This window comes from Copadichromis virginalis, linkage group LG12 (assembly GCF_057382275.1).
Source record: "Copadichromis virginalis isolate Kocher_CV1m ecotype Utaka linkage group LG12, C_Virginalis_male_GT1.1, whole genome shotgun sequence".
Taxonomy (NCBI): domain Eukaryota; kingdom Metazoa; phylum Chordata; class Actinopteri; order Cichliformes; family Cichlidae; genus Copadichromis; species Copadichromis virginalis.
This window is the reverse complement of record NC_140629.1, coordinates 2,698,603-2,718,744: the sequence shown is the minus strand read 5'-3', so window position 1 is coordinate 2,718,744 and position 20,142 is coordinate 2,698,603. Positions and strand designations below refer to the sequence as shown.

At 44.3% G+C, this 20,142-nt stretch overlaps 1 protein-coding gene and 1 long non-coding RNA gene across 2 annotated transcripts; one reads left to right on the top strand and one right to left on the bottom strand.

Moving 5' to 3' along the window:
- Nucleotides 1–12,451: 12,451 nt before the first annotated feature.
- On the top strand, nucleotides 12,452–14,460 carry LOC146696263 (fatty acid synthase-like). The gene is made up of 4 exons (XM_085474354.1): nucleotides 12,452–12,673; nucleotides 12,804–12,902; nucleotides 13,343–13,594; nucleotides 13,722–14,460. The coding sequence occupies exons 1-4, from the start codon at nucleotides 12,584–12,586 to the stop codon at nucleotides 13,857–13,859; spliced, it is 579 nt and encodes a 192-aa protein (XP_085330480.1). The 5' UTR covers nucleotides 12,452–12,583; the 3' UTR covers nucleotides 13,860–14,460.
- Nucleotides 14,461–16,002: 1,542 nt separating this feature from the next.
- LOC146696262 (uncharacterized) lies at nucleotides 16,003–17,819 on the bottom strand. Its single transcript, XR_014923208.1, has 2 exons — nucleotides 17,645–17,819; nucleotides 16,003–16,328 (listed from the first exon to the last, which is right to left on the bottom strand). It is a non-coding gene; the product is annotated as an uncharacterized LOC146696262 (long non-coding RNA).
- Between the last annotated feature and the right edge of the window lie 2,323 nt (nucleotides 17,820–20,142).

Below are 20,142 nucleotides of genomic sequence, written 5' to 3'. Positions count from 1 at the left end.
AACCTGAGCGGGAGATCATAAAAATCGGACCTGGAGCGGATTGGCTAACCGGGGTGCGAAGGGAGCGGTGCAATAGTTATGTGATTGGCAGCGGGGCGAAGTAAGTGTCAAGGGTAGTGTCGTGGATGAGAGAAGGAGGACCCAAACGCTGGACTCACAGGCAGGTAGGTGAAGGTGGATGTTTATTGCCGAAGGAGTGAGCAAACAGTACAGAGGGAGGAAATGGCTGGCTGACTGAATGAACAAAGGACTGACTGACTGGACATACAGACGACATTGACATCAGACATACATCATTAATGACCCGACATTGAATGGGTAGAACAGAGGGCTTAAATACACAGACTGGTGATAATGATGATAATGAGAGACCGGTGAGTACACAGCTGAACATAATGAACTAATGATAATGGGAAGAGGACTGAACATAATGCACACAGACCAAGGCTAACACAATAAAACAGGAAGTGGAACAGGCAGTAGATAAACAGTGAACATGAACTAAGAATACTGGGTCAAAGACCCAGAAACCCTGACAGTAAGGGGGGGGGAGTTGGTCTCCGGCGCAAATTTCGAACGAGGTAAGCAGCGCATTCGGGAGCAGAGCGGGGAGCGAACAAGCAGGAAAAAATTGTGCTCTGCAAGAAGTTGTGGATCGGAGATTAAGAGCGAGGTAGAACTTAGAGTGTGCGTTGAATTTTAGAGGTTGCTAGTAAGAGGGAAGTTTTTGAAGAAAAAAGACTAAGGATTTTCCCTGTTATCGAATATAAGGTTTTGGGAATAGAGGGGTAGCTAACAAGTTATTCTAGGGATTTGGAGAAATCGCGGAGAATTTTTTTTTCAAAGGAGTTTTGGCTTTGTTTGGCTGAGCATGAAGGGAGCCGCGGGGCGCTGAATTTGAGAAAAAAGACTAAGGATTTTTTCAGGATTTCCCCTGTTATGGAATATAAGGTTTTGGGAATAGAGGGGATACCCTAACAAGTTATTGTAGGGTTTTGGAGAAAACGCGGAGGGTTTTTTAAGGAGTTTTCCCTGCTTATGTTTCTAAGGAGGGTTAGGGTTAGGGGATCGCGAGTTTTTTCTGAGTATGAGTTTTATTCTAAATCTACAAATGCATATAAATCGAAATAAAGTTTTCCCCCAAGGCATGCAGCATGTGTTTGTGGCCATACTGAACGTTACAAAAGCACAAGTTTAACTAAACAATTTTAATATGGTTTAATACATTTTTAAACACATGAGCACAGAGCCCGAGAGAGCACGGTCCGGAGACACGGGCGCGCCCCCGCGCGCCCAGACACACAGCCTCGGGCGCGCGGGGGCGCGCGCACACACACACTGACCCGCCACCAGATGGCGTTTTTTGAGCATAAAAAAATTGAAAAAAAAATTTAATTGCTTAAAGAAATAAAAGAATGCTATTTTTTGATATATAAGAAACTTTCTAAATAATCAATTATATTTTTATGAATATCATATTTTTATGAATATCATATTTTTATGAATATCATATTTTTATGAATATCATATTTTTATTACTTAATTACTTCCTACTTCCGGAGCTCATGAATAATTTAATTACTTCCGGAGCTCATGAATAATTTATTAGGGGTCATAAATCAATTAGGGGGGTCATAAATCACTCAGTTTGACGAAAGGGGTATAATATCACTCTCTTCCGTGGTATAATTCTCAAACACGTAGCCTAAAGCAGATGACTCGTAATCTGGAGAGGAAATGGTGTGTCACAAATTTAGAGGATCATCATTTAGCCTGGAGAAATAGTTTGCTGCTTTATAAGAAAGCCCTCCGCAAAGCCAGAACATCTTACTATTCATCACTGATTGAAGAAAATAAGAACAACCCCAGGTTTCTCTTCAGCTCTGTAGCCAGGCTGACAAAAAGTCGGAGCTCTTTTGAGCCAACCATCCCTTTAACGTTAACTAGTAATGACATCATGAACTTCTTCATAAATAAAATTTTTATCATTAGAGAAAAAATTACCAATAATCATCCCACAGATGTAATATTATCTACAGCTACTCTTAGTACCAAGTTAGACTCTTTTTCTCCAATTGATCTTTCTGAGTTAACTTCAATAATTACTTCCTCCAAACCATCAACGTGTCTTTTAGATCCCATTCCTACAAAACTGCTCAAAGAAGTCCTGCCATTAATTAATTCTTCGATCTTAAATATGATCAACCTATCTCTAATAATCGGCTATGTACCACAGGCCTTCAAGCTGGCTGTAGTTAAACCTTTACTCAAAAAGCCATCTCTAGACCCAGCAGTCTTAGCTAATTATAGGCCAATCTCCAACCTTCCTTTCATATCAAAAATCCTTGAAAGAGTAGTTGTCAAACAGCTAACAGATCATCTGCAGAGGAATGGTTTATTTGAAGAGTTTCAGTCAGGTTTCCGAGCTCATCACAGCACAGAAACAGCTTTAGTGAAGGTTACAAATGATCTTCTTATGGCCTCTGACAGTGGACTCATCTCTGTGCTTGTCCTGCTAGACCAGGGGTGGGCAATCTCAGTCCACGAGGGCCGGTGTCCCTGCAGGTTTTCGATCTCACCTTGGGTCAACACACCTGAATCGCATGATTAGTTTGTTACCAGGCCTCTGGAGAACTTCAGGACATGTTGAGGAGGTAATTTAGCCCTTTAAATCAGCTGTGTTGGTTCGAGGACACATCTAAAACCTGCAGGGACACCGGCCCTCGTGGACTGAGATTGCCCACCCCTGTGCTAGACCTTAGCGCAGCATTCGATACTGTTGACCATAATATCCTATTAGAGCGATTAGAACATGCTGTAGGTATTACAGGTACTGCACTGCAGTGGTTTGTATCATATCTATCTAATAGACTCCAGTTTGTGCATGTAAATGGAGAGTCCTCTTCACACACTGAGGTTAATTATGGAGTTCCACAGGGTTCAGTGCTAGGACCAATTCTGTTTACATTATACATGCTTCCCTTAGGCAGTATCATTAAAAGACATAGCATACATTTTCACTGCTATGCAGATGACACCCAGTTCTATCTGTCCATGAAGCCAGATAACACACACCAATGAGTTAAACTGCAGGAATGTCTTAAAGACATAAAGACCTGGATGGCCGCTAACTTTCTGCTTCTTAATTCAGATAAAACTGAGGTTATTGTACTCGGCCCTGAAAAGCCTAGAAATATGGTATCTAACCAGATTCTTACTCTAGATGGCATTACCTTGGCCTCCAGTAACGCTGTGAGGAACCTTGGAGTCATTTTTGACCAGGACATGTCCTTCAATGCACATATTAAACAAATATGTAAGACTGCTTTCTTCCATTTGCGCAACATCTCTAAAATTAGAAATATCCTGTCTCAGAGTGACGCTGAAAAACTAGTTCATGCATTTATTACTTAAAGGCTGGACTACTGTAATTCATTATTATCAGGATGTCCAAAAAACTCACTGAAAAGCCTTCAGCTAATCCAAAATGCTGCAGCAAGAGTCCTGACAGGGACTAGAAAGAGAGAGCAGATTTCTCCTGTTTTGGCTTCCTGTTAAATCCAGAATTCAAAATCCTGCTCCTCACATACAAGGTCTTAAATAATCAGGCCCCATCTTATCTTAATGACCTTGTAGTACCATATCACCCTATTAGAGCACTTCGCTCTCGCTCTGCAGGCCTACTTGTTGTTCCTAGAGTATTTAAAAGTAGAATGGGAGGCAGAGTCTTCAGTTTTCAGGCCCCTCTTCTGTGGAACCAGCTTCCAGTTTGGATTCGGGAGACAGACACTATCTCTACTTTTAAGATTAGGCTTAAAACTTTCCTTTTTGCTAAAGCATATAGTTAGGGCTGGACCAGGTGACCCTGAATCCTCCCTTAGTTATGCTGCAATAGATGTAGGCTGCCGGGGGATTCCCATGATGCATTGAGTTTTTCCTTTCCAGTCACCTTTCTCACTCACTATGTATTAATAGACCTCTCTGCATTGAATCATATCTGTTATTAACCTCTGTCTCTCTTCCACAGTGTTAGAGATATTCTTTTAACAAGTACTCAGACACTTAGCAGTTTAACGTGCACGGGTGAGAGACTCAGGGAGAGACTCACACACCATGGAGCAGCTCGCTGCCTTTATTTATACACAACAGGAAGCATACAAAAAAGGAAATATCATGCTTATCTTGTCAAGAAAACAGGTGTGGTTTATCAAAAAACTTCGTGTTCTCTACAAGGTTGTTTCTTACTCTTGGGTGGCGGTTTCCTGCTAGTGTGAAGGCAAACAGTGACAATGTGAAGGCAAAAACTGATAATGTGAAGGCAAACAGTTTCCGTTATAGAGTAGGGAGCCAGCAATTAAAACATGCAGCTGGTTGAGTACAAGAATATGTATCTGTTTGAGTACTAGACAGAAATATAAACACTGTTAGCTGATTATTATATGAATAATAAAACCTTTAAAAGCAAAAATATTTTGACACACAGCATGTCTTTATCCTGTCTTCCTTCTCTCACCCCAACCGGTCGCAGCAGATGGCCGCCCCTCCCTGAGCCTGGTTCTGCCGGAGGTTTCTTCCTGTTAAAAGGGAGTTTTTCCTTCCCACTTTCGCCAAAGTGCTTGCTCATAGGGGGTCATATGATTGTTGGGTTTTTCTCTGTATCTATGAAGCGCCTTGAGGCGACTTTTGTTGTGATTTGGCGCTATATAAATAAAATTGAATTGAATTGAATTGAACCACCAACGCACCGACCCCTGAGGGCATCAGTCACCGGCAGGGAGTGTGGTGAGGGGAGATAGGCCTTGGAGGGCCTGGGAGTTCCCAGAGAGGTGGAGTCTAAGACCCGACCTGACATATAGACACAGACAAACAGGCATACACAGACACAAACATGCATTCCCACCCTCATGCACACATGTACAAACACTCAGCACTCACCCAACGTAAGGATTGATTTATTTATTAACTCAAAGGAGAGATACTAAACTAGACTGGGAAAATATAAACTTCACAGAGAGGCACCCTAGGGAACAGCATGAGGGATGACATAAATACACAGAAGGCAATGAGGGACGTGGGAACACGCGAGGAGCACAGCTGAGGACAATTACACATGAGTGCAGAGTGGGACAAAGGAGTCTGTTGGTGTCACGACTGGGGCAGCAGCCGTGTGTTGTGTGGAAAAGAGGACTTGAAGGCAGCACTTACTGAGATGTGAGCGTAGTTTATTATGAAAACAGAATACAGTGGGGATGGCAAAACAGAACTAAGGATAAACTAAACTGTGAGAAACTAAACCATAGAACAACAAACCTGAACACAAAGGGAGGACAGCAGGGAGAACATGCAGTGGATTCACCGAGATGACGGAGTAATGCAGAAAAACACAGGGAATGAACACAGAGGATTAATACAGACAACGCGACGAGGAACAGAGGCAGACACACACTTTAAATACACAGAGGGACACTGGGAAATCACACACAGGTGGGAGACACAGCTGGACCTGATTAACCTGACGAGACAGGGGAACACTAACAGCAGGGACCAACAGAGGGAGCACAAACTCAGAAACCCAGTATCCAAAACCCCAAAACACAAACCATCCCAAAAAAGCCCACATAATAATAATAATAATAATAATAATAATAATAATAATAATAACAACAACAATAAATACACCAAACACAAAATTACTGAGTCCACGGACTCAGGACCATGACAGTTGGTCAGATTATGGGAGATCCAATCGTTCGCTGAGGAGACTCCTCTGGTTGTTTATGACTATATGCAGAGGATACCCAACATTGTCCATAATGTCTAGCCGTTTTTGTAGTGTCCTCTTCTCTGACATTGTCATCAGTGTCTAGCTTTATGCTGACCACAGAGCCAGCCTTCCTGATCTGTTATTGTATATGTTTCATGTTTGTACAGAATGTTGTTTTTTTAATTGTTATTCTGATGCACGTGTTTTTGACTTTTGCTGCCTTGATGCCAGGTCTCTCTTGGTAATGAGATTTTAATGTAAATGAGATTTTTACCTGGATTAATAAAGGACTAATAAGTGAAGATATGGGAAAGTTGTTGAAGCTAGGTTAAGACAAAAGGTGATGAACAGTGAGCAATAGTATGGCTTCATGCTGAGAAAGAGCTCTACAGATGCAATGTTGGCTTTGCTCTGATGTTTGTTGTGGAGAAGTTTTAAAGAAAGTCTGGGACTATGGGGGGCAGGAGTCAATCTCATTTAGCATTTATGTCTGAAAGTTCAAAATACACAGCAACAAAAACCGAAAAGAACAAGGAAATCACAAAAAGTACAAATCTCCATGAGATACAAATTTGCTGGGGGACCTGGAGAAGGGAGATGCAGAGCTAAAGTTCACACAGTCATAATGACAGTGCAACAATGAACAGAGATATAAAGAGATATTGGCAGAGGATTCACCTGGCCAAGTAGTCAGAGGAGGCAGCTGGCTTGGAATACGAGGCAGGCCAAAGCAGAGGAAGCGGCTCCCAGCCCCACCCCTACTTGCTGTCACGGTTCTGGGTCAGTTTTGACCCAGTATTTTGAGTTCTTATGTTTTGGTTTATATTGGCATTATGAATTGTTTTTGGTTTCTCTGGTGCTTTGATTATTATGATAAATCTATGTTTTAGTTATTCTGGTGAGGGATTAGTTCTTAGGGTTGTGTCTCATGTTTAGTGTAGGTTTTGTTCAGTGTCTAGTCTGTCTCTCTGTCTAGTCCGTGTCTTAGTAAAGTGTGTCCTGTTTCCTGTTTTACTTTGAAGGTTCATGTTTATGTGTGATGTCAGCGTGTTCAGTTTTACTTCTCCCCCGTCTTGTTAGCCCTTAATACTTCCAGCTGTGTTCCCCACCTGTGTGTTATCTCCCTGTGTTCTTCTGTGTGTATTTAAGTCTTCTTTTGTTGTAGTCGCTGGTCCATCTGTGAATCTACTGTGTATCTAATGTGTGTTTTCCCTGCTGTCACTATTGTCACAACCCGGCTCATAGGAAGTGACAATCAAGTGGGAGACCACACACAGGCTTTTAAAGGCTTTAAGACATATTTAATGAAAATAAGGTAAAGCAACTTAAAGACAATTTAAAGGACATAACAGCCATATCTGAAACTTCCAAATGAACATGATGGGTGCCAGACAGAGAGAGCCAGAGCCCAAAGCCAGCGCCCTGCTGGTTCAGTCAAGGTGTCTTTATATACACTGGGACTGGCCTCTCAGGTGTGCTGCATCAATAATTGGGTCAGCTCCACCCACCTGCAAGAAACAGGTAAAAGAAAAAGCAAAACACAAGGCCAGCCCACTGGCGGTCACACTATCGTGTACCTTTTGTCTACATACCTTCATGTTCTGGTTTGCTGCTTTGTAGTTTTAGTTTTGTCCCAGTTTAGTTTAGCTTTTATTCGGTTTTGCCATTTTTCACTGTGTGCTTTATTTTCAATCATCTCAGTGAGTGCCTGCACTTGGATCCTCCTTTATTTTTCCTCACAGCTCTTCTCACTCGCCGTGACAGTACGGACCAGCCAGATTATGGATCCAGTGGCATTCGCCCCTCCCAAGGAGCTTCGGGAGGTTATAATTGACTCTGTATCCAGGTTAGTCAACCTATGGCTGGAGCATGAGGGAGAGGGGTTTCTCTGCACTCTGGAAGGCAGGCTACAGCAGCTTATTTCCGGTCACCCCTGGCTATTGGACTCACTGCACCTGCTCGTACGAGATTTCATGCTCCAACTTCACCCCCTCGCCACTACCGCTCGCCTGCTCACCTCAACGGAGGACGTGTTGTCCGAACTGCCAGATGTGGAATTACCTGGCCTGTCAGAGCCGTCTCCGAGAAGGAAGCGACGTTTGTGCCACCGGTGCATCACCCCACAGCCGGATATTGGGACTTTAGAACTGCTGGCTGTGGTGAGTGAAAAGAACACTGACTCTGACACAAGGACTATTTTTTCTGGTTCTGTTTTCTGTGCAGCAAGTGAGGGAATGACTGCTGTAAATGAGACTGGTTTTCCTGGGACTGCAGTCGGTCGGCCCCATTACTATGATTACTATGAGCCCACAGGCAGCCAGCTCATGCCTGCACAGGCGTTCTACAGGATGTTGGGGATTATCATCTTACCACCCGGCTCTCCCAGTGTGTCCACACCACAGCCGGAGCAGCCACGCCAGAGTTTTTCCCCATCGCGGTCCAGCACCTCCGCTCCCTCCTCCACTGAGACGCGACGTAAGTGCGATCGGCGCCCCCGGCTCCAACAGGAGTCCAACTTCCCTTGTGGACGCCCAGCTGGGATGAGTGAGAAAGACTTCGTTCCTCCGCCTTTCGTGTCAGGGAATACACAGAATGTTTTCACCAAGACTGCTAAAGCTAGTATTATGAACCCCAGAGCTCCTGTCCCTGAGAATCAAAGGAGTGTTTGTTTTGAGAGTAATTGTTTCCTCTGGGTTCAAAGTGTCAAGAAAAACATGTAATTTCACTGCCATTATTTCATTATTATTTCATTAGTCTGCATCACTTAGTATCAGTTGATCATCACCATTATCATGTATCATTTATCATTTAGTAAATCTGCTTAATCTTGTATTCCAGAGCACGCAGAATAAGACACATTCCTCTGTAATATTCTATTATGCAAAAACCACCAGCATCTCTGTGGCTCCAGGCGGCCCAAAGTAAAGTCAGATGAGGACAGCGACCTTTTGTTGGCCTGGACAGACAATCTCACAAACTGCACACTCGGACACACAATTGTTTAGACCAGATGTTTTCCCTCATCCATATCTGGGAACATAAAGCCTGAGAAAGTGTTAGGTTTCTGAGAAGCTGAGTTCTAGGAAATGTTCTGACGTCATATTAGGCTATAAAGCTTTCTGTAACGAGCAGAGAAGATCGAAGACCGGCTTCCCACACTGTATAACTGTGTGTGTTTAATAAATCACTTTTTGGACACTTCTGGGGACTCTGTCTGTGCTTATTTTTCCTTCCAAATAAAAAGAACCTTTACAAAAGAACTGTGCATTTCGTGTTGTTAAGACTGTTTCATCTGGGACCATTTTGCAATCTAACGCAAGCTTAATTAAGGATTCTGTTTGTTTTATTCCTTCTAAGCCCAAATGAATTTCTTGTGAATCTGTCTACTGTGAGCCTGGTGATTTTGTTACTGATGCCTGACTGCCAACTGTATAAAACAAAAAACTACACACAATATTCGAAGCACATAGCGCACAGTCGTAAATTCACCCTAATTTTGGTATGATCTGAGCTCAGGCACTGGGTGACTGAGCATAGCACTTACGCATGTGAGCGAGGGGGGAGAAACTGCTGCAGGAGAAGCGTAGACAGGCAGACAGAGGAGAGCTTAAGTTTGACCAGGTACCAAAGCAAATCATTCATACTGTACAAATAATGTAAATATGACGGTGTATCACAAAAGATTGATATCAAACTGATCACTTGACCCATATTACGTTACTTGCTCTTGGAGTGAATCAACAAATGGGGAAATGAAAATCCGAACAACAACAATGATGTTTTTTTAGAGAGTCTTAGCTTACATGTGTGTTTATTTCATATTTTCAGTTGTTTCCCTCCACGGCTAAACAAAGCACTGTAATCGGTTTCAGTTATGTACTGATGAACACAACAATTGACACAAGTGGCTTCTTTCAAAGAAAAAACTCAGGTAGATTTTATTTTATATATTATGCTTTGTATGTTGTTCAGTATATTTCTATGCAAAACAAGAGGAATTTCAATACACAGCAGTATATTCACAGCTGAAACCAGATATTTACATACACTTTAGGGAAAAAACATAAAAACATTTTTTTTTTCTGTTAAACATCAATTTAGAGTGAACTTGCAACTAGAAGATCACTGGCTGCTCTCTGCCCAGCATGGAGGTCACTGCAAACTCTCGGTACCTCAGCAGAGCTGGCAATATCATCAAGGACTACTCTCACCCCAGCAACCAACTGTTTGAACTATTACCGTCAGGCCGACGGTACAGGTCACATAAAACCAGGACAAACAGATTCAGGGATAGCTTCTTTCCCAGAGCTATCACCGTAGTAAATAAGAACAAATACAATTGAACCTATTCCATACCGTCACTGTCATTATATTATGCTGCTATTCATACTGTCATTATATTAATGCTGCTATCCTGTATATATTGTACAAACTATTGTTTGAGTACTTACGATTGTTTTTTTGTACTTTTTATATTTTACATTTATATTTATTATTGAAACTTGCACCAAGGGAGTGGCACTCCAATTTCGTTGTACTCTGTACAATGACAATAAAGGCTATTCTAACTTGTTTTGTTTTAGATAAATAAATATTGAAATATCTTTTGAATTAGTTAAATGTCAGAATATATATATAGAGAGAGAGCTGTCTATTATTTATCACTTTCATCAAATTTAGGAGTACATATACACTAAGTTTATTGTTAATTAAGAAGAAAACTGCAGATGATTGCATTCTGATCTTAAGCAGCCTCTGATAGGTTAGTAGAGTCGGATTTTTTAGTAGAGTCCTCTGTCCTCTGCTGGATGTGTTGGAGAACACTTTCAGCCCTCTGAGGACTGCATACCACTGCCTGAGCCAAGCCAATGTGCCACTAAGCTCCAGCCAGTGTCCACACTGCCAGAGGTCTCCACACATGCTGGTTCGGTGTCTGTCTCCGCTGAAGGGTCAGAGGAACCCGTTTGAGCTGTCTGTCTCGGCTGGAGGGCCCAAGGGGCCCATTCAGCCACCTGTCTATGCTGAAGGGTCAGAGACCTGTTCGGCCTCCTGTCTCCTTTATAGTCGAAAAAGATGTGCTCCTGGTGCACTGGCCATTGCTGCTACTCAAATCGAGCGTGGACCTGGACCTCCAGCAGGCCCCGGGGACCTACGTCACACCTTGCTCTTGTCTCCCTTACAGCTGAAAAAGGTCCATGCTTGTGCCCTGGCCCTTCTGAAATTCCCTCTCCATTTAGCCGAGGCAGTGAGTCGGCCTCCTGTCTCCCTTACGGTCGAAAAAGATGTGCTCCTGGGCGCACTGGCCCTGCTGCTACTCACATCGGGCATGGCCCTTGCCCTCCAGCAGGCCCCGGGGACCCACATCCTCCCCTGCTCTACTCCCCCACTAGCTTCTTCTCCTGCAGTTACCCTCCACCACATATCCAGCATGGCCCTTGACCTCCAGCAGGCCTCGGGGACGCACATCCTCCCCTGCTCTACTCCCACACTAGCTTCTTCTCCTGCAGTTACCCTCCACCACATATCCAGCATGGCCCTTGACCTCCAGCAGGCCTCGGGGACGCACATCCTCCCCTGCTCTACTCCCCCACTAGCTTCTTCTCCTGCAGTTACCCTCCACCACATATCCAGCACATATCCAGCTAACCCTAACCCACTACAATTCGTCCTGATTGTAGCACAAGTGGAACCAATAAGCAGGATTCATTGGCAAGCAGACAACCAGTTCCAACTACTGGGAAGAACCAGTGCGATGCATTTTGTGGTACGCGTCGTGGTAGCTCCTGCTAGGATTTAGGACAGACCTGAGGCTGATGAGAAGGATCTGGGTGTTGCAGGGCCGTCCTGGCTGACACGGCGCTGCGTGAAGCTCTGGGATGCTGCCTCTGGACTGGCACACTGGGGTGGTGGTTCCCCTGTTTAAAGACCTAGACCTGAGCGTGTGCTCCAACTGTCACACTCCTCAGCCTCCTCTATGCCAGGGTGTGTCTGTCAGTCAGGCCTCTGATTCAGGAGGAAGCAGTTTGTGTCCTGGTCATGATCACTGGAGCAGCTTGTTATCCTCTCGACTGCAGGGTCCGTGGGAGTTTGCACAACCAGTCTACATGTGGTTTGTGAGGCTTCTACTTTTGTAGGATCTTCATCTTACAGTACAAAGAGCCTTTGCTGCAGCTGTTGTTGTGTTTTGGCGCCTCATGGATAACTTTTCATGTCATTTGAGTTTCAGGCTTGTTGGTGTTGCTGAGCTGTGTGCATCGTCTGCGTGGGTTTGTCAGCATAATGGGGCTCATATTAAAATGACTTTACAGTCACAGAGAAAAACTTTAAAACACAAAATCAACACTTTGAACCATCGTGGAAACTACGTGTCCTTACTTGTCATCAAATGATGAGTGTGCGTCCTCACCAGGTGTCACAATCATGTGTATCAAAACGTGTGTAACTGTTAAACAGCAAAATGTGTTAAAGCTGAAAGTCTGACTGTTCAAAGGTGAAACTACAAACACTTGTACATATACAGCTCCCTCCATAATGGCCTGAGGAAAACCAAAGACCTGATGTGATTTCATGTTTTCTTTGTTTCACAGTTTAAAAGTTTGTGGTTCTGTTCTCAGACCTTTGTCACTCACATGTTGTGCATCAGCTGTTTATGTCACTGTGCAGCCAAACTAACTCCCCTCATGTGTTTCCTTTGCAGCTGCTCCTCTGGATAGCATTGAGTCCCTGGCTGCCTACTACGTGAGCTGCGTCAGGCAGGTGCAGCCGGACGGCCCGTACAGAGTCGCTGGATATTCTTCTGGTGCCTGTGTAGCATTTGAAATGTGCTCTCAGCTGCAGACCCAGAATCAGCCTGTGGAGTTCCTGTTTCTCTTTGATGGCTCACATTCATATGTGGCAGCGTACACACAGGTCAGAGAAACACTCGCGCATCTTTATTTCATGTATATGCTGTATAGCGTGTGTGATGTTGGTTTTGAAGGATGAGCTCTGGTCACATGATCTGCATGTGAACAGGTTTAACTGTGTTTTTGATTTGCAGAGCTACAGAGCCAAGCTAACACCCGGCAACGAGTCTGAGGCTGAGACTGAAGCCTTGTGTGCCTTCATCCAGCAGTTCACTGGCATTGAATACAACAAGGTATACTGTCTCTGACCCACAGGTTCACACACAAGTATTCCTTTATGTGGCATCAGCGTTAAAGGCCACACAACCTGAGCTTTTGCCTCACGGCGCCTGTAAGGTAAAGATGGTGACTGTAACACAGTCTGGAGCTGCTGTTCCAGCACAGTCTGTGTGTGGTGCAGGTTTGACTCAACAATGATGTGATGTTTGGAGCTGTTATGGAGACTAAAGTAAAACATGCGGTTAAATCAAACCTTCGTACAGTTTCTCACTGAAAGCTGACATTTGTAACTCCTGAATATCAAAACATCTTCATTTTGCATTTTCATATACATAAGATCTGTGATGTTCATTAATTATGTGTCACTTACTTTTCTGAAAACAACAATATCTCCGCGAGCACGCGGTAACGTTTGCTATGAACTTACAGTCGTCTCCATGGTTACATCCTACAGCTTTTGGAGACTCTGCTCCCGCTGTCAGACCTGAATGCACGCGTCAGTGTGGCCGTGGACCTAATCACCTCCGCTCACAAGGACATCGACCGAGACTCACTGCACTTTGCAGCCTCCGCCTTCTACTACAAGCTAAAGGCTGCTGATGCATATGTACCTACTGCAAAATACCACGGCAGCGTGAAGCTGCTGCGCGCCGAAACCAGCAGCGAATATGAGCAAAACCTGGGAGCTGACTATAAGCTCAGCGAGGTACCGATGCACATTTACATCAGTCTGTAGTACTTATCTTCACTGTGCGTGTGTGCGCTTGTGTGTGTTTCTATAAACTCTGTCTGAGCCTTCCAATGTTCAAACTGTGTACTGCGTCTTTCTTCAGGTCTGTGATGGCGAGGTGTCGGTCCACGTCATCAAGGGAGATCACCACACTTTCCTAGAAGGCGCGGGGGCGGAGTCTATCAAGAACATCATTCATAACTCGCTGGCTGAGCGAGCTGTCAAACCAAGGGAGGGTTAAACATCCACCGTCTCTTCACCCTAATTCCTCAGCTTTCCCCAAACTAGACTGTAAATGTGTCATTATAGGAAGTGTTTGCACTGCTTATGTTTACACGCTACTGTTATCCTAATATCCCAAATGTTAATGGTTAGTGAACCAGTCGACATCCCATCATCTCACAGCTCCATCGATTCCAACTGCAAGTTTTGTTTTTTGTTGCCATATGTTGTTGTTTGCAGAAGTTCATCCCACAACAAAATAACGTGGTTAAAAAATTAATGTAACAAAGTAACAAACACTGACACATTGATTGAATCCTGAATTACATAACATCACTCAAATTGGTGTTTCTGCTCATGCAGACATCAGTAGACAGGCAAACGCGCTGCGACCAGCCTGATGAGCGACTGTGGAGGGAGGGCTGACCCTGCAGCCGTGTTTCTGCACACTAACTACTCGTAACACAAGTTGGAGGCATTTCTTTATTTTGTGATATTTGTTTACTTTTCAGTCATGTGACCACACAGTCATCAGTTACAGTGGCAACCAGCAAATGTTTACGTTGTCAATAAGTTCACAACAAATTAAGTGTTTCATAAACTGTGTTTTAACAATGACACTCGTGTTACTGTAATTTACAGACCAGTTATTTCACTAATTCAGAAGAAAAACTGCTTCTCTTCATGATGGACTGTGTCAAACACACGCTGTTGTTCTGACAGACGCCTGTGACAGAGGCGTCGCTAAGGACCAAATGTGTCTCTTCAGAGGTTAATCAGAGATGTGAATGATCACTGTAACAGTGAGATCATATTTACTGATGTAACCTCTGAGAAACTGTTTCCTTTTAAAGGCTTTGGTCCAGAGATCTAAAACCTCAGCAAATAATCCAAACCTGAGTACAACAGCTGGCCTGAGACCTGTGATTGGGTCAGTGAAGGAAGCTGCTGATTGGAGATGAATGTGCTGAGGAGTCACAGTACGATGGACGTGACAATAAAGGCCTCTGTGTTTTATTGTAACATTTCTGTTATGTTTTGTAGGACTAATAAGGGCCTCAACAGTCGCTCAGTGTTTTCCTTCATTGTAACGAGCCTGTCCCGTTGGATCTATGATTCCTGTGCTTTTGTTGTCGTTACTATTTCTGATCATTTATCTTGTAAATATAGTTTTTGGGTTTTGTTTTTTAGAGGATGGGTCAGTTTATCAGGGACTGAAACACAAATCCTGTTGGCCCAGAAAATTCTTAGTCGCTGTTGGCGCCACCCGACCGTTTAGTTCAGACCATTAAAGTAACGACTGGTTCTATATGACACTTTTCTACATGCAACAAAGGTGGTGATGGAAGGAGGAGAACAAACTTTTTTGTCTGTATTTAATAGCACAATGAAGACCAGACAGCAAAGCAGGGAGGGAGAAATAAAGGGCCTCAGGTCAGAGTTGAACCCGGCCGCAGCATTTACCCCATGACCAGGTGACGTGGTCACCCGCCCGACCCTTACGCACAGCAGTATTTCACTTCAGCTACCAGGAGTATGTGGGTCGAGCATGCAGACTGAACTTTAGCTGCATGTTAGAAAGCCGAGTTTATGAATGAAGGCTAGAACAAATGTCCCGGCTGAAGGAGGAGGGGCTGCAGAGGTGTATAAACACAGGTGGGCGGGGCAGGGCTAGTGTGCAGGATGACTCAGTGACCTACACTGACCCGTGTTGGTGAACATTTTGTTAAAGTTAAATGTTTTCAAGCTGACAAGTAAATTATCCAGCGAGCTAAGTTGAGCTGACCGACGTGCAGTAAGGTTTTCATGCTCTTCACTAACAGCTGATCGCTGAGAATATATCAACAGTAATAATGTCCTGTAATTCCCACGGCTCTGTATGTCACACCTGCGTATGCTTCCCCATCACATTCATCACCTGTTCCTCTGGTGTCTCTGATTGGAGCACGCAGGTGTGTGGAGCAGAGTGAAATCACACACCTAATGCTGTTTTATTCAACCTGGATCTTGGAAGTTTTGATTAACATCAGTGTCAAACATGAACTAACTCTTTGTCCCCTTCAACATTACATGTTGTTTTTTGAAGTAACAGGTTCAGTGATCTTAAAAGGCTGCGGTAACGTGTCGCTGATAAAACACTGAGTCATTTTCAAATTATTCACTTTAGTTCAATTCAGCTTTATTGTTTTATGTGAAAGTCTCCATCCTGTGTCCTTCACTTATCTTTATCCCAGGTGTGAATTGTTCACAGGACTTAAAAGAAGGACGTGTCTGTGGAAAAGGCTCCGGCCAACCTAAACTCCTCCCTCATCAGGACACAGAAGAGCCGCTGAGGCAGCGCCTTGGAGTACGCTGCTGGTCGCGGCACACAGGTGCGCAACAAGATCTCCCGGCCTGCTGGAGGAGGGAAGTCTGGTACTCTGCTGCTTCCCCCAGTTTGCTTCTTGTCAGATCCCAAGTCCTCATCGACGGGCGCCAGAAGGGCAGCCTAAAAGGGCAAAGGTCAAATGTTAGCAAACAGCAACCGATTCTGAAGAAATGTGCTGTGTGATATTCAGAAGTACTGTAACCCGAGTCTCCCACAGAGACCTGATCCAGACTACAGCTCACAAACACAGCTCCTCTACTAACACCTCACTGCAGCTGCACCCTGCTGATCCTGTCTGTGATTAGAAATGATTTCAATAAAGTAAAACAGAGGCTCGTTTTCTATGAGCGTAAACAGGGATCTCTTTTTCAGTCTCAGTGTAACAAACGTGTTTACTGAATAAGTCTTTCAGTAAAAATGTTTTTGTTAATTCAGTAAAATCTGCAAAGATGACTTGTACTGTTGGCAGCAACAAACAGAGACAACAGAGTGTGGGACAGACAGGAAGTCAGGACACGTCTATGTGCTTCACAGTGGGACTAGAACATGAACATTTCTACACACACCACAGGCAGCAACTGTGCAAACCTCCACGTCACCAAAAACACCCTGCAGGTCCCATCAGAGCAACGGCAGAGAAAACAGATGAAAGGTCTGTTAGAGAGAAAAACGCTTCGCTGCTTTCTTACCTGTATGACACCAAAAGGGTTTTGTTTTTTTAATAATAAAGGCTTCATGTTTTACAGTTAAAGGTAAAGCTCATGCAAACATGCAGGCTTATTTGTCTGATCAATGCAAAAGTTCAAACATGTCTCTTTCAAGCCTCATTATCAGCTGAGATCATAGTAAAGACACAGACAGGATCCTGATCCATCTGTTCTTTATATAATTACTGTTTTTACTGTAATGTAGAATATCATGGACATAATACACAGACTGCAGCCTAAATACTGCTAAAAACAGCCCTTTTTATTTTTAAGGTTTTACGTATTAACTTTTTATTATAAAAGTCACCTGATCCTTAGCAGGTGTGTATACAGAAATACACCAGGTCATTATTTAAGCAAAGCGAAGCCAAACTGCTCCTGTGTGACAGATGAAGTCCAAATTTAAACAGCATTTAGATGCTGCTAATGAAACTCGATTAGTGGCAGCACTGGTCTGTGTGTAACAGAGTCATAAATAACATTGTTATAATTACACAAAATGTGTTCTAAACCCCCAAACTTCTCCTTTTATACCTGACTTTTAGGACCTCCAAGCCTGTAGTTGTGTTCATTATCAGTTAGAGCCCCTCCTCATTCTTTTCTTCTTCTTTGGTGCAATACTATAAATACAGTGTACCCCTTTTGCCTCTGCCCTTTTTCTACAATTCCCCTGTGGGAGAGGAGCTGGAGTGGGCAAATTATTTACTTGGAGGTCTTTCTTTCTTTTACCTTTTTTATCAGACACAACGCAGAATCACACCGGTTACACTTGGTGCCGCTGACCCGTCACATCGCCAATCCGCGATCCACCCCTCCTCCTTCTGCTGCCGCTGTTTTCCCGCCTCCTCTCTGCAGCTGTGTGCCAGAATCCTGTGCCCTGCGCTTTGACTCACAGGTTTTTATATCGCATATGTGATCGATGCCCCGTAATTTGGCTTGCAGGCATCTCTGTCACGTGTGAACTTAAAGGGCAAATACGTAGGTGATCATTTCTGTCACTGTTTCATATTGTTGCCTCAAATTATACAGGCACGGATTGTAATTTTTTTTTCTCTATTGATATTGGCTTTTACAGCCTGTTTTAATTGAGAGGAGAAAACAACATTTTATTTTCTATGGTGTTTTGATTCTTTGATGTTTTTTTTTCTTCTCCCCACATTTCATTGTTTTGTGAAGTTTTGCATAATTGTGTGTGGGGGTTAGGCTCGTTTTTTTTGCTGTTGAACAGTGATATCTCACTTGGGCCAACATGTTAAGTGAGGAAACTGTGGATAGCGCTTTGCCTGATCTGTTCTCTGCGGGGAGTAATATGACCTTTGGTTTGGGGAGGGGTCATCAGATTGCTCCAAAGTTTTTTGGGAGGGGTAGGCCAGTAGTCCCGGGTATTGGTGCCCACACTGTAGACCAGCCAGTGATGCACTCACCATTAATGCCAGCAGCTAGCTCCACACCAGCTGCTTGCGAACGCCAAACACACACCCAGGCTGTCACTAGTGACATGTTGAGCAGCTTGATCACTGACTTAGCAAAGCAAATTGGGGAAAATATCACATCCTCTCTTAACTCTATGCACCAGCCAGCCCCCACCCAGCCACAGTCTCCCCAGAATGTGCCCTCGAGCTGCAATGACCAGTCCCAGCTGAAGGTTGTTGTTCAGTCAGACACCAAAGCTCCACCATACTTCAAGGGTGACAACACAGATCTATTTCCCATCGGTGAATGGGAGGACATGATGAGATGTTATCTGCACAGAATCAGCTGTGACACAGATGAAGAAATGTTTGCCATATTAATGTCTAGACTAACTGGCAAAGCCAGAGATGTGGTCAAGGTGTCACTTCGTTGCCGCCCTGAGTTGAATCGGAATGATCCTATTACTGCTGTGTTTGACATACTGAGGTCTAACTTCAGCGACTTGACATATTCCAGCCTGCCCATGAAAGATTTCTACAGTACTGTGCCACGTCCAGGTGAGAACGCCATGGATTACTGGATCCGGTTGAACAAGTCTATTGATGCTGCTGATGAGTGTCTCCGCAGGCGCGGCAAGATGGTAGAGGACCCCAGTAGTGAGGTTGTTTCGATGTTCATTAATCACTGTCCTGACCACAGTCTTACGTTGTCTTTTCAACTGAAGGCCCCTGAGGAGTGGACTGCAGCTGAGGTTCAGAGCCGTCTGGACAACTATGTGAGGAAAATGAGACAGTCTAGTGTTTTGTCTCATAATACAGCAAGTCTGTCCATCCCGCATCAGAGCCCTGTCGCTGTTAACAGCCAGCCCCACTCCAGCGGTGCTCAAGCAGTCCCAGTAACACATGAGCCAGCCTCGTATCCTATGCCCTCTGTTCCCTCTGCAGCCACATGTCAGCCTCTCTCTTCTGATGGCATGGTAAGTGTGCAGCAGCCCTCTGCTTGTCCTCCTTTGACTCTACATGTCATGCCCCCATCTTTGCCAGTTTCTGGCCCTCCTCCAGCTGAGCCAGGTGTTCAACAGATGGTAGCACTGTTTGACAAGGTTCTGTCCATGTGCACTGCATCACTAGCCACTGGTCCTAGGTGCCCACAACCCACAGGTCATTCCCATGGGCACCGCAATGCTCATCGTGCTTCGTGCAGAGTGTGTGGCTCACATGAACACACAACCCATGTGCATTGTAGGCTGTACAAGCTATGCCACAGCTGCTTTGACCCTGGACACATGAGGCGTGAATGCCCACAGTTGCACCAGAAACCAAGCGTTTCAGTCCCTCCTCCCACCGATGCTGCTTTAAACTAGCCAGCCCATGTAACGAGAGGGGTAGCATGGGCAGTGTTGATGAAACCCTCAGAAATGCAACAGACCCAGAAGCCATATATGTTAACTGCTGTAGTAGCCTCTCTGATGAGAAGACTGTTATTATGGGTTCACAAAGAGTTGGCAGGGCTAGTGAGTTGTTTTACACTCCAGTGTCGGTCAGTGGCCGGTGTTCCCTGACAAGCATGCTTGATTCAGGAAGTATGTCATGCACACTAAGTGAAGAGGCTGATAGCAAGCTAAGAGCCGCTGGTGTTGCTCTGATTCCGCAGCATATCCCTGAAAATGTGGTGCTGGTTGGTTGCGGTGGCCTTCTCACACAACCGAAATGCATCTATGATTTGGACATTGAAGTATATGGGACTAGGTTTCTTGTACCAACATTTGTGGTTCCTGGGCAAAAAGATGAGCTCATCGTGGGGAGCAATGTGAT

Excerpts from the sequence above, each read along its gene's own strand:
- LOC146696263 (XM_085474354.1), top strand. The coding sequence starts at position 12,584 with ATGTGCTCTCAGCTGCAGACCCAGAATCAGCCTGTGGAGTTCCTGTTT. Across the intron at positions 12,674-12,803 it reads ATGTGGCAGCGTACACACAG|AGCTACAGAGCCAAGCTAAC; the intron begins GTCAGAGAAACA and ends TTTGATTTGCAG. Across the intron at positions 13,595-13,721 it reads CTGACTATAAGCTCAGCGAG|GTCTGTGATGGCGAGGTGTC; the intron begins GTACCGATGCAC and ends GTCTTTCTTCAG.